Genomic DNA, 13,322 nt, shown 5'->3' on the forward strand with positions numbered 1-13,322 from the left:
TCTTTTTATTGGCCAAGAGCAAACCACGTGACCTGCAAATACCTGCCTACAAATAATGGTCTGCTCGTGCACAATACTGTCTAATTGTGTTTTGCTGCAAATAATATTCTGCTCATGCATAATTGAAACCACACTTTTACATGAAAACGGCAGATTGCTTCCCTGAGCTGTCACGGAGTGATTTCCCAAAAAATAATCACGAAAAACAAACTCAGTGATCAGATAATAAAACAATTATTGAACTCAGTTGTCGCAAAATATCGTGATTTGTTAGTGTCTCGCAAATCTATTATTTGCCTCAGCCTTCGGCTTTGGCAAATAATTGATCTGCTTGTCACTGACAAATCACAATATTTTGCTCAACCTCGTCCAGTAATTGTTAATTAATATTTTACTCAACAACAACACGTTTTTTGATTCAACACATTATTTACTGACCTCAACCTCTTCTGGCATTTTAACTCCTTTAATATTGCTGATGGATATCATGACTTGAGCTTCATCCACTGGAACATCTTAAACAAACAAGCAAGAACAGTTAAACACAGAACTACAATAATATTTGTAGTAGTTATGCATCAAGCTATTATTTTTAAATTCCAGTTGGACAAGACCATAATTGTTTACTTAGTTGAATTAGATGTCTGAGACTGTTCAAGAGGAGTGGGCTGGTGGAATTTGGGCGCATGGGTGGTGCGGGGGGGGGGGGGGGGAATCTAAGGTGGGGAGTCATCCAATAAATGTAATTGTGAGGGGGGGGGGGGATCGGAGGCAAGTGAAAATAATTTGGATAGACAAAGTTACATCACACTTACAGTCAACCCAGGTCACGCGTGAAAGATATTTTTGAAATTTGAACGGAGTTTTGAAATTTACATGTCAGTTTTGAAAATCTCCAACGAGATTTCGGAGTTCCCTTATAAATTTCCCTAGCTTATTGTCAGTATAAAGCTATGAATTTTTCTTTACATTGCAAAATTGAATATTTCAAGAATAACAATTGTTTCCCAAGTATTTTGAATCTTTTTTTCAGTTAGTGCGTCTTTTTCGGAACGATTTCCAGAGAAATGTCCAACATTCCATTCACACGTCGGACATTACAAAGAGAAATTTGAATATTCATTCATTCTTGGAAATACTGTTCACGCGTGACCTGGATTGACTGTAATAGTTGAAGAACAGTACAATATTCAAGAGGTGGAATAACTAATAACTTTAGCTGGAAACATTCTTATTAACTAATTTACAACTTCTAATTAACATTCTTATTTTATTAAACACAAAATGCATTTCAAATTACTTTAATTTGGAGTTTCATGCAGATCAAAACTTGTAGAACTCTTTGTAAAAGAGAGAATTTCAAGAACTTTTGAGACTTGGAGCAAGAAATCATTGGCCTCTTTCTTCTCCATTCCTTCCTCCCTACCTCCCTTCTTTCCTATCTCCAGTACCAGGAGGCCCCTGCTTCTAAGTAACTACTTCCCTCCCTCCTTTGCTTCCTTTCCCCCTCTACCTTACTCCCTTCCTCCCTCTCTACCCTCCTTCCTACCTACCTCCTACCCTCCTTCCATCCTCCCTCTATACCCTCCTTCCTTCCTCCCTCTGTACCCTCCTTCCTTCCTCCCTCCTACTCTCCTTCCTTCCTTCCTCCCTCCTACCCTCCTTCCTTCCTCCCTCTACCTTCCTTTCTTCCTCCCTCTCTGCCCTCCATCCATCCTCCCTCTCTACCCTCCCTCCCTACCCTCCTTCCTCCCTCTCTACCCTCCTTCCTTCTTCTCTCTCTACCGTCCCCTTGTCTCCCTCTCTACCCTCCCTCCCTCCCCTCCTCCCTGTCTCCCTCCCTCCCCTCCTCCCTGTCTCGCTCTCTGCCCTACTCCCTTCCTCTCTCTCTACCTCCTTCCTCCCTCCCTGTCTACCCTCCTCCCTTCCTCCCTCTCTACTTTCCTTCCATCCTCCCTCTCTACCCTCCTTCCATCCTCCTTCTCTGCCTCCTTCCTCCCTCCCTGCCAACCTTCTCCCTTCCCCTCTCTCTACGCTCCTTCCTTCCTCCCTCTCTACCCTCCTCTCTAGCCTCCTTCCTTCCTTCCTTCCTCTCTACCCTCCCTCCCTACCCTCCTTCCTCCCTCTCTACCCTCCTTCCTTCCTCCCTCTCTACCCTTCCTTGTCTCCCTCTCTACCCTCCTTCCATCCTCCCTCTCTACCCTCCTTCCTTCCACCCTCTCTACCCTCCTCCCTTTCTCCCTCTCTATCCTCCTTCCTTCCTCCCTCTCTACCCTCCTCCCTGTCTCCCTCTCTATCCTCCTTCCTTCCTCCCTCTCTACCCTCCTTCCTTCCTCCCTCCCTACCCTCCTTCCTTCCACCCTCTTAACCCTTCTCCCTGTCTCCCTCTCTATCCTCCTTCCTCCCTTCCTCTCTACCCTCCTTCCTTCCTCCCTCTCTACCCTCCCCTTGTCTCCTTCTCTACCCTCCTTCCATCCTCCCTCTCTACCCTCCTTCCTTCCACCCTCTCTACCCTCCTCCCTGTCTCCCTCTCTATCCTCCTTCCTTCCTCCCTCTCTACCCTCCTTCCATCCTCCCTCTTTACCCTACTCCCTTTCTCCCTCTCTACCTCTTTCCTCCCTCCCTATCTACCCTCCTCCCTGTCTCCTTCTCTACCCTCCTCCCTTCCTCCCTCGCTATCTACCTTCCTCCCTCTCTACCCTCCTTCCATCCTCCCTTTCTACCCTCTTTCCATCCTCCCTCTCTACCTCCTTCCTCCCTCCCTGTCTACCCTTCTCCCTTCCTCTCTCTCTATGTTCCTTCCTGCCTCCCTCTATATCCTCCTCCCTAGCCTCCTTCCTTTCTCCCTCCCCTCCCCCCTGTCTCCTTCTCTACCCTCCTTCCATCCTCCTTCTCTACCCTCTTTCCTTCCACCCTCTCTACCCTTCTCCCTGTCTCCCTCTCTAACCTTCTTACTTCCTCCCTCTCTACCCTTCTTCCTTCCTCCCTCTCTACCCTCCTCCCTTTCTCCCTCTTTACCCTCCCTGCTTCATTCCTCCCTCCTTACCCTTGTTCCTTCATCCCTCTCTACCCTCCTCCCTTCCTCCCTTCCTACCTGCCTCCCTTCCTCCTTTCCTACCCTTCCTCCTTCATTTGGTAGCGAAGTTTGGAGCATACCTTTCAGTTTAGAAAGTCCTTTAAAGAAATGTTTTTCATCTGCTGAAATTCTGATGTCATCAAGAATAGTCAGTTGTCGAATAGAGTCAATAGTGTAACCACGGTAACCTGGTACAAGCTGAAGAAATAAAAGTATAATGTCAGTGATGGTGACAATAACTCAACTGTTAAATTGCCATCAATGATGAATCCAACATAACATAACATTGGTGATTGTGCCTGGAAATCTTTGCTGTTTAATATGTTGAAGACGGTGGAGGTTCTGAAAAGGTTGTTTCCTAGGGAAGTGAAGGTAAGGATTATGTAGGGAAACTCTCACTAATCAGTCACAGAAAAGGGGTGAATGTGCTCTTACTGGCACAAGGTCAAGTCTTGCTCAACATGAGGGTAAAATATACGTACTTTTATAAATTATAATAAATATTATTTCAGAGAAAAACAATGCAACTCCAGAACTTACTGCCAGAGGATTTCCCTGAAGGACAAGATTTTTCAGCTTGGGTAATGTTTTCAACACATTGATGGTGTCGTAAAGATCAGAAAGGTTGTTGAAGCTTAAATCTAAAGATAGCAGATGTGGCCTGAAAAAAAAAAAAAGAAAAACTCAACAACTTTTACCTTCAATAATTCAGTTACAATCATGAATAATTCCCATACCCCCAAACAAGACTTTATTACCAAGTGAACAAGATGCTCATTTTCATTTTTTTCCTTGTTACGTTTTTCCACATCATTTTACATTTACATCAGTTGAGGACAGTACCTTCTTTTGCTACTGTGCATGTGTTCTGCGTATCTCAGGATGATCTGGGAGACTCTGAGTTCTTTAGAAGCCTACTAATTCAAAGGTATTTTTGCATGGTTTATGACTATACAGGAAACGAAAACAAGGGCTATTGAAATTCAAAAAGAAAGTTGGGGGTAACCAAATGTAACTAAATATTATATTTTTGATATTAAGGTTTGGTTACCTGCAATTTCTTTTTGAATTTCAATAGCCCTTGTGAGGGATGTTGCCTACTAACACTGAAAGTATTTTTGTGCAGTTTATCACTAATTGGGAAGAGCAGATTTTAGCAAGAGCCATTGGAATCCAAAAAGAAAATTGGAGGTAACCATGCATTTTTGAGAGATAATTAAGCAACAATAAAAATAATAAAAAAACAGTAAAATACAAAGCAATGTGTGACACTTCTTTCCAAATAATTTAAAGCTTTATTATCTCTGAAAATGCATTGTTACCCTCAATTTTCTCTTTGGATACCAACAGCACTCGCTAAGTTCTGCTTTCTCTACATAGTTTTAAACCATGTAAAAATATCCCTGTATTCGTAGGCACCACCCATAGGAAACCCGAGTATCTTGAGATTCGCAAAACGTATGTGCAGTAACAAAAGTAAGCCGTCCCTAAAATACCTTCCTTGTTAATAATGTGTGGTTCCAGAAAATATCCATACCCCCACCACGGAGGGAATTGGAAATTCCAGAGGGGTGGGGGGGTCAATGGCCCAGGAAATTCCAGAGGGGAGGAGGGGTGAATGGTTGGATAAGTTTCCAGAGGGTCAACTTCACGTTCATGTTCACGTTCATAGTTGTTCAAAATTGTAACTTACCAATTTAGCAAGTTCGTAGATCTTTCTTGAAGACGTTACTTTGTTTAACTGTTTTAAAGAAACCCTTGTTACATTAAAAACATGTTTCCCTTCTCCGAAAAGCCTTTGTAAGCAAAGTAGTCCAAGTTAGACAAGAAATCTATGTCTGCGTTGCGTGACTCAGTTATTATAAAACTGTTGTTTGTGAAACTTTCTTGCGTAGAGAAATATTGTTCACTGGCAACAATTGAATTTGTATCAATGTTTAAAAGGGAAACTTTTGTATGGCTATAAAGTGAAAGCCCCAATTTTACATAAAACATTGAAATATTTGTTTGTTATTTTTGTATGCTGTGTAAAGTTACGGGCAAAGGTCAATTCCCTGGGTCAATTATCATGGTTTGTCAAAACTGACCCGTGTTAAAACTTATTTTGTCCAAAGTATTTCAACTCAAAGTCCAAAACTATTAACTTAATTTCTATGCCAAAATTCAACAAAATAGAGCCAATTTGACATTCTTTTAATGTGTTATTGATCTCATACAAAATTTGCATAAGAATGTCAACATGCTAATTTCGTTTTGCGGCTCCATTTCGTCTGCGGTTTCAAGTTACGATCTGAAACGTCAATTTGTCTCCCTACCCTGCTAATGCTTATCTTGTCCGAGCTATTCCAATTCAATAGGAACACTATTGACTAAAATAACTAGACTGAATGATTACCATGATAAATATCGATTGAGTAGAACTAAAGCGATAATCCTTTTGATCTCCTACAAATTTGCACAGGAACATAAACATGACATATGCAAATTAAATGAAAACACATTTTTGCGTTGCCGGACTTATTCCAACAATTTAGATTTAAAATCTTTAGCGAAGCTAATGGTAAAGTTTGATGTCAATGACCACAGGTAAATATAAATCACAACAATTATTTCAGTATCAAGAGCCCTTTGGCAAACTCTACCGGTGAAATTGGACAGCGCGCGCGCTCTTCGATAACGCATATTTTCTCCTCGTGTAGGCAGTTCTTGATATTTCTGAAATGTTCACATCAAACTGATTTATGAGGCATTCTTTTGAAGTAAAACTTTTCCAGAGGGGGGTGGGGGTGTATTCTGTATTTGAGGAATTTCCAAAGGGGTGGGGGGGGGGGGGGTTAAAAAAATACCTCGAAAATGGAAAATCCTGGGGGGTGGGGGGGTCCTATGTGAAATTCCCTCCGTGGTGGGGGTATGGATATTTTCTGGAACTACACAATATTTAACAAAACTTTAATTTAAGTAAGACTAACCATGAACTTGCTTTCATGTGGCCTGTGATGGAAGAGATCAGATTGTAGCTGAGGCCCAGGTGAATCAGAGGTGGAGGGCATATGCAAAGAGAACTGATGTCTGAAATCTGATTAGCTGCAAGCTCTAGCTCCTGTAAAGCAAAATAACAACAAAATATTTTTGTTATGATGCAGTATCGTTACAAAAATGGAAATGGTATTTGTCAATTAAAAGTGGAGCCTTGGTAAACAACCACCTTTCAGAAAATGCTATTTACAGCGGTATCAGAGAGGTCATTTAAACCTAAAAGTATACATATTTCAGCCTTTCTGATACCTCTGCAATTTATGACTCTCAGGATTAACTATGATAAAACAGGGAAAACACAGTACATAGTTTTTTGACATTTTAGCATAAAATAAAGGTTAATGTTGGCAAGCAACAACTATTGAGCCCGCATTATTACTGCGGTCCACCCTTAACATGTGACTTCCATATATGGCAGCCTGCTTTGCATCTTATTCTGTGCCAGTCCTTTCAATCGCCACTTTCTTGGAAGGCTGCAAGTTGAGCAGCAGCAAAGTCTTTCTCATGGATTTTTCGGGCGTGACAAACGAGGTCCTTCGCCTGTTACTCGCTCAAAACCAACTACCCATCGCCGGAACACGCGAACAAATGATCGAGCGCCTTGGCACCATCAGCGTGGATACGCCACCATCGCGTACGCGAAGCGCTGATTCTGCCGATCCAGCAGCCAAAAGGCCTCGCGCAAGCAACGATCCTCCTCCTGTCGCTCCTAATCTCCCCGATCAGGTTGAGCAGCCCAACCAGAACGGCGCTTTGACGAATGAACGGAACGATCGACGAGATCCGCCGCAGGCTGGTCCAAGTGAAGGACGTGACATCGGAGAAACCTCGTGCGAAGCACAAGATGGCGTCCACGAAAGGGGCGTTCCGCCTTCCCCTGTTCAAAATCCAGCCGCGCTAGCAGACCTCATTGCCACCATAGTCGATGAGAAACTTAAAAATTTTGCTCCAGCTAACCCATCACCCGTCCCACAACAGCCTTTGCAGTCCGCTCCTCAACCTCCAGCTCGACATCAGCTATCTGACCCTGTTTTCGTCGCAAGCCTTCTTACGCAATCTGGTTCCTCGAACTACAGCCCATCTCGTTCCCACATGCAGTCATCCATCGCTGCCCACGTTCCCCAGAAGACCCAGCAAGCAATCTTACGCGGTGAGTTTGTTGAATTCGATTCTTTGCTGCCAGAAAACTCCTGCCTAAACGAAAGCGAACTCCCCGGGGTTTCTATTTCGTTCGAAGGGAAACAAGTTAACATCCCCACCCCTGCCCGCAAGAAGAAAACCCACATTGACTCCATTGATAGGTGGCTCTCGGCCTTTGCTGTTTTTTGTACAGTCTTGCTGACTTCCTTCCCTCACAGGGCTGTCGAGATGTTTGCATACCAGGAGATTATCCGATCGGCCTACCGTAAGTTCGCGGGTTTTGCGTGGCTTTCCTACGATATAGACTTTCGTAGGAAAGCTGCCTCCAATCATTCCCTTAATTGGGGGGAAAGGGATATCCAGTTGTATCTCTTGAAATTTACAGGGCAGGCAAAATCCTCTTGCACCATATGTGGTAGTGGGGATCATTTTTCTCATGGGTGTTCCCTCTCTGCCCTTAGGCCCAATTCTACCCAACGACGAACATGCAACAATTACAACAGAGGTGCCAAATGCAGCCAGGAGCCCTGCCCCTTCAGCCACCGCTGCAGGCTCTGCAACGGAGAACACCCTGCCTATCGACATGATGACAACCCTTCAAAAACTAGAGGCCAGGGTGATAAAAAACACTCAAACCGCTAAAGCTGTCATATCATATAAGCCCCAAACTCCTGTAAACGTTTCCCTGCTACACAAACTTCTTAAGACCCACCCTGATCAAACCTTTGTAACTAGACTTTGTGATGGGTTAAGCCATGGTTTTCACTTAGGTTACAAAGGTGAACGTTTCCCCAGAGCTGCCAAGAATCTCCCTTCTGCCATCCAACAACCCCAAGTTATTGAAAAAAACCTGCTCGAAGAGGTCCAGCTTGGTCGCCTGGCTGGCCCCTTTGAATCCACCCCTTTTAAAAATTCTCAAATTCATCCCCTTGGCCTGGTTCCCAAAAAGGGCAGCCAAAAGTGGCGCACTATTTTCCATTTATCCTACCCCAAGGGGTCCCCGGATAGCTTAAATGCTAATATACCCATTGAAGATTACACCCTTCAGTATATTCGTATTGACGATGCCATTGCTCTGGTCCTAAAACATGGTCCTGGGTGCTTTATGACGAAAACTGACATACAGTCAGCTTTCAGAATTATCCCCGTTCACCCCGAGGATTGGGAACTCCTGGGGATGTCCTGGAAGGGTCGTTATTACTTCGACAAAGCGCTCCCCTTTGGCCTAAGGAGCGCCCCCTACCTTTTTAATCAACTCTCCGATGCCCTGGAATGGTTGGTGAGAAACCACCTGAGCATCCCGTCCATCATTCACATCCTCGGCGATTTTTTCATTGTTCAACCTGCCCCCTCATCCCTTTGTGCCACAGCCCTCTGCCGGGTTCTTACCCTCTTCGAGGAATTAAACATTCCCCTTGCCCCAAAGAAAACCTTTCGCCCTACCCAGGTCCTTGAATTCATGGGAATAACACTTGATTCCGTAAACATGCAAGCCCGTCTCCCGGAGGATAAGTTATGCAATGCCCGGTCCTTGCTATCCAACTGGTCTTCCAAACGGGTCTGTCGTCTTCAGGACCTGCAGTCCCTCATTGGGACTCTGCAGTTTGCCTGCCGGGTTATTTCACCGGGTCGCCCCTTCATGCAACGCATCATTCACCTTACCCGGGGTTGTGTTCGTCCCAAGCAGATTATTTTTCTCACCCAGGAGTTCAGAAAGGACATCCTCATGTGGCAATTTTTCTTGATCACTGGAATGGGGTTAGCCTTTTTCTCCCCCCTTACACTGAATCATCCCCCCAAATCCATTTGTACACCGATGCAGCGGGTGCAGTCGGATACGGGGCCTTCTTCAACAATCAGTGGTTTCAGGGAAAATGGCTTCCCTCCCACCAGCTCAACCCCACTACAGGAATAAGTATTACCTGGCAGGAGCTTTATCCAATTTACCTCGCCTGCATGATTTGGGGGCCCTCTTGGGCTAACAGGAGAATTTGTTTTTATTGTGACAACCAGGCAGTCGTCGCAGTTTTGTCTGCTAAAAGCTCCAAAATTCCCCGTATCATGAACCTTGTCCGTTTGATTACCCTTCAAACTTTGAAGTTTAATTTTACCTTTACCGCAAAGCATGTCCCTGGGGTAGACAATGGCATAGCTGATAGTTTATCTCGTTTTCAGATGTCTCGGTTCCGCCTACTCGCACCAGATGCATCGCCCGTTCCTTGTCCAATCCCTCCTTTCCTGACAACAGTCTAACTATGCAGGCTGCTCACTATATTTTTCAGTCCATCGCCAGCTCTACTCGTCGAACCTATTCCTCTGGGGAGCGCCACTTTATTAGATTTTGCCTGTTTCATAAACTCATTTCACCCCAGACCCCCTTTCTCCCTACCCACGAATCAACCTTGATCCATTTTGTCACTCACTTATCCAACACCGTTTCGTATGGCACCATCAAAGTTTACCTGGCAGCAGTTAAGAATCTCCATATTGAGTTTGGCTGTCCCCTGGACTTCTCATCCATGCCCTTTTTACACAAGACCCTAAGAGGGATCAAATCATCCCTTGGTATTGCTAAACGGGCCCAGTTCCCTATCACTATTTCGATCCTCCTCCAAATTTATGCCAAACTAAAACCTTTTCAGTCGTTGGACACGGATTCTTCAATGTTGTGGGCTGCTTTTACCCTTGCATTTTTTGGTTTTTTGCGCAGTAGCGAATTTACTTGCAACGGCAAGTTTGATATCCAATCTCATCTGACAAAATCAGATGTCCGTTTTTACCCCAACATTGTCCAGCCTGTGTCCTTCGAGATTGTCATTAAGAAGTCCAAAACGGACCCTTTCCGTGAGACAGCCAAGCTCACTATTGCCAAATCAAACTCGACCGTATGTGCAGTCACCGCGTTAAGAGACTATCTTCTTCAAACTACTTCCAGTGGAGCTACCCAGCCTCTCTTTCAATTTTCGGATGGACGTCATCTTACTCGGTCTTCCCTCACAAATAACTTATGGGCTCTCCTCAAGATTTGCGGATTTGATAGTACCTGCTACGCGTCCCACAGTTTCCGCATTGGAGCAGCTACTACTGCGGGGGCTGCTGGCCTTCCAGACTGGCTCATTAAAGTTCTTGGCCGTTGGAAATCAGATGCGTATCAGTCTTACATAAGGACACCAAAAGAAACCATTCTTCAAGTCCCTCAAAATTTGGCCTCATGTCTATCTTGTTAATGCCCTACAAACATTTGGATGTCTTATTGCCATGATTATCGACGACACTTCCTGGGCATTGGGAACACTATGATGTTGCTTTGTACTGTTTATTGAGAACACTATCTATGACGTCGCTTTGTACTGTTTATTGAGAACACTATCTATGATGTCGCTTTGTACTGTTTATTGAGAACACTATGATGTCTCATGGTAACAATTTGGGAACACTATGATGTCCCTTTGTACTGTTTATTGTAAACACTATGATGTCTCATGGTAACAAATTGGGAACACTATGTCCTACTATAACATTTATTATGTAATGCTATCTAAGTTTTAGATTGTTCAGTTAAGGGACCCTGGTCAACCTCCTTTGATGCCATCAACAATATCGATATTCATGGTGAAGCGAAATCTAAATTATCTACTGTAAGTTGTTCCTGAAAGTATGTTTCATCCCTTTTGCAGTTCCACAGTGATTTCGTTCATTTCACCATGCTCCGAATAAAATATAATAGCCAAACTCTCGCATATAACCAAAAACAAAGGTGTGGCTGACTAGGGCCCCTTTAAGGTTTTAAGTTAAGCGCATGCGATTATACCTGCTTATCCACTCCTTAGTCCCTTTTCTCCACCAATGGTCTTTGGTTCATTGCATTTCCCCGTGGAGCAGATAAGAGCTGTTTCCAGCCCTCGCGACCAGTTGGAGAAAAGGTCTTGGGGAATGGGCTTTGCACAGGGTACTTCTCGTATTACTCGGCGTTTTGGGCGGGGAATTGCTGCCTGCGGCACCCCTTCAGCCCTGTGCTGAAGCCCCGTCAGGGAGGGGGGGCTATAGGATTTGCTGGACTTGGTTAACTTGGCCCAAGGACATTATGCCGGCCATGTGTTTTCACGTGTGAACTATGCCCCCCCTTGCAGGACAGGCATGAGGCACCCCCTCGGTATGGCGCCATGTACCGAGGCCCCTCATTCGGTCATCTTCCGGTCGGTGGGTTTTATCCGAGCCTTGCTGGTATATTCCCTGCCCAACTTTGCCCACAAAAGAATATTGTGTTTTCTTTGTGTCTGCGTGCCATAACATTAACAGTAAATAAGGAACCAGTACCTCTAAGCCTTTTGGAAGTCTCTTGGAGTCTATGTACTTGATCAAATTAGCACTCAACGTAAGCTGTTTCAGATTTTTGAGTTGAAGAAGTCCTTCATCAATTTCAGTTACCTGAAATGGATTTTTAACAGGTAAATGACCTTGGAAATAGACATTGAAATATACAAATATTATTTAAAGTAGTCAATTGCACACCTGACACAATGGCATGAATCATTAAGCAAGATAATATTACCCCCGCTGATAGTATTACACAGCTCCAACTCGGGGATGCACAATCTGCGAGCCAGCGAGGCATGCGAGACATGCAAGGCAGACGTGTGAGACACTTAGGTTAGCCTAAAAAACCACTCGGGTAAGCCTAAAAAGCACTCTGGTTAGCCTAAATAGCACTCAGGTTAGCTTAAATAGCTCGCCGGTTAGCTTAACGGTTAGCATTTATGTTGGGGGTTGTTCATGCCTCGCATGTTTTGTTCATTCCTCGCATGCCTCTCTGGCTCGCATATTGTATACACTCCTCCAACTCCAAGGGTCGAGTGTAGAAAGAACAATGAGCGTGGTGAAAGTGGCCTATGTGGTGAAGTCAATCCACGAACAAAAAAATAATGTTATTGTTTAAAAATACATTTAAATTAGATGATTTGTTGCATTTTTGTTCAAACTGGGTGTAGTTTAAAATTTTGCCTAAAAATGCACATACGCCCTTTTTGCACTCAGCCCTTCATATCATTGCACTAGCATCCTACAAACTGAATCCCTAATAAAAGAATAACAAAATAAAACAACACAGAAGAGAGTGCCCAATAACGTATACACTAGAATACACACAAAGTCACCTTTTTGTCTACAATTCTCAGTGACTTGAAGAATTTCAGAATGAAAGCTTGTGAAAGTTTGTCTGGTGTCTTGACGGCAATCTCTCGCAGACTCTCTGCCTCATCACTCCAGCTACAGTCCACACCATAAGGGATCTTCACTGCCAGCTCTTGGAGGCTTTCAACAGTCTCTAATTGAGCACTACTTTCTGTTCAACAAATACAAAGAAGCTGTTCATAAATCCCTTGGTAGCCACTTGACCCTTACAACTGGAGAATAACTTGGACCAGTTTTTGCATGTATTAGTGATGGGGGAGGGGGGGGGGATAGAAAGAGGCCAAGTTTTTTCTACCCAAAAGAAGTTCTGTCAGGCTAAAACAGGACCCCAAAATTCCAGCGGTGCAGAACATAAGCCCAAAAAGTCCTGCCTTCCCATCCAAGACTAACAGAAATTGAAAAATGGTTCTTTATTAGGATATTTACCTGGAATAATTGCCAGGGGAGTTGATGATGACTTTGCAGCTTTCAAGGCACCAGTACTTTTTGCTTCAGTTGTGCTCTTTAAACTCACGTTACTGCTGATATTGGGAGCTCTCTGAAGCAACAATGAAAATCAAGGGTTTGATTTGTCTTCTGTTAAAGGCTTACATTAGTTAAGATTATGTTGTTCGAGCAAGGCTATCTAGAACTGATTTATAAGAAAAACACATAACACAAGGAAATATTTCCACTCACCCAACTACCATATCCACAAGGAAATTCTTTAATACATAAAGTATTGAGCTGCGAGTGAAACGCAGCAGTAACATTCAAGGAATTAACAGTTTCAGTCATGTTAATTTTGTTATTTTTGTATTTCTTCCTGAACTTCGTCCGCCATTTTGGTTGTCAACTAAACACACCAGAACGAGGCAACGGTTTCCAAGTGAAAAACCTG

The 13,322-nt window shown here is 43.9% G+C and overlaps 1 protein-coding gene and 2 pseudogenes across 1 annotated transcript in view; 2 read left to right on the top strand and 1 right to left on the bottom strand.

Annotated features, from left to right (window-relative positions):
- LOC146452656 (leucine-rich repeat-containing protein 43-like) overlaps positions 1-13,293 on the bottom strand; it is a 26,426-nt gene extending 13,133 nt beyond the window's left edge. The window contains exons 1-8 of the mRNA XM_085097434.1: positions 13,121-13,293; positions 12,869-12,980; positions 12,406-12,593; positions 11,570-11,680; positions 6,046-6,176; positions 3,617-3,737; positions 3,157-3,274; positions 439-515 (exon numbers count right to left, since the gene is read on the bottom strand). Of these exons, the coding sequence (XP_084953560.1) occupies positions 439-515; positions 3,157-3,274; positions 3,617-3,737; positions 6,046-6,176; positions 11,570-11,680; positions 12,406-12,593; positions 12,869-12,980; positions 13,121-13,219 (957 nt within the window). The 5' untranslated portion in view covers positions 13,220-13,293. The remainder of the gene's footprint in view (positions 1-438; positions 516-3,156; positions 3,275-3,616; positions 3,738-6,045; positions 6,177-11,569; positions 11,681-12,405; positions 12,594-12,868; positions 12,981-13,120) is intronic.
- LOC146452657 (uncharacterized) lies at positions 6,423-8,260 on the top strand (annotated as a pseudogene).
- On the top strand, positions 8,094-9,505 carry LOC146452658 (uncharacterized; annotated as a pseudogene).
- Positions 13,294-13,322: the final 29 nt, after the last annotated feature.

Source organism: Pavona decussata, unplaced genomic scaffold (assembly GCF_977016875.1).
Source record: "Pavona decussata unplaced genomic scaffold, jaPavDecu1.1 SCAFFOLD_366, whole genome shotgun sequence".
Lineage (NCBI taxonomy): Eukaryota > Metazoa > Cnidaria > Anthozoa > Scleractinia > Agariciidae > Pavona > Pavona decussata.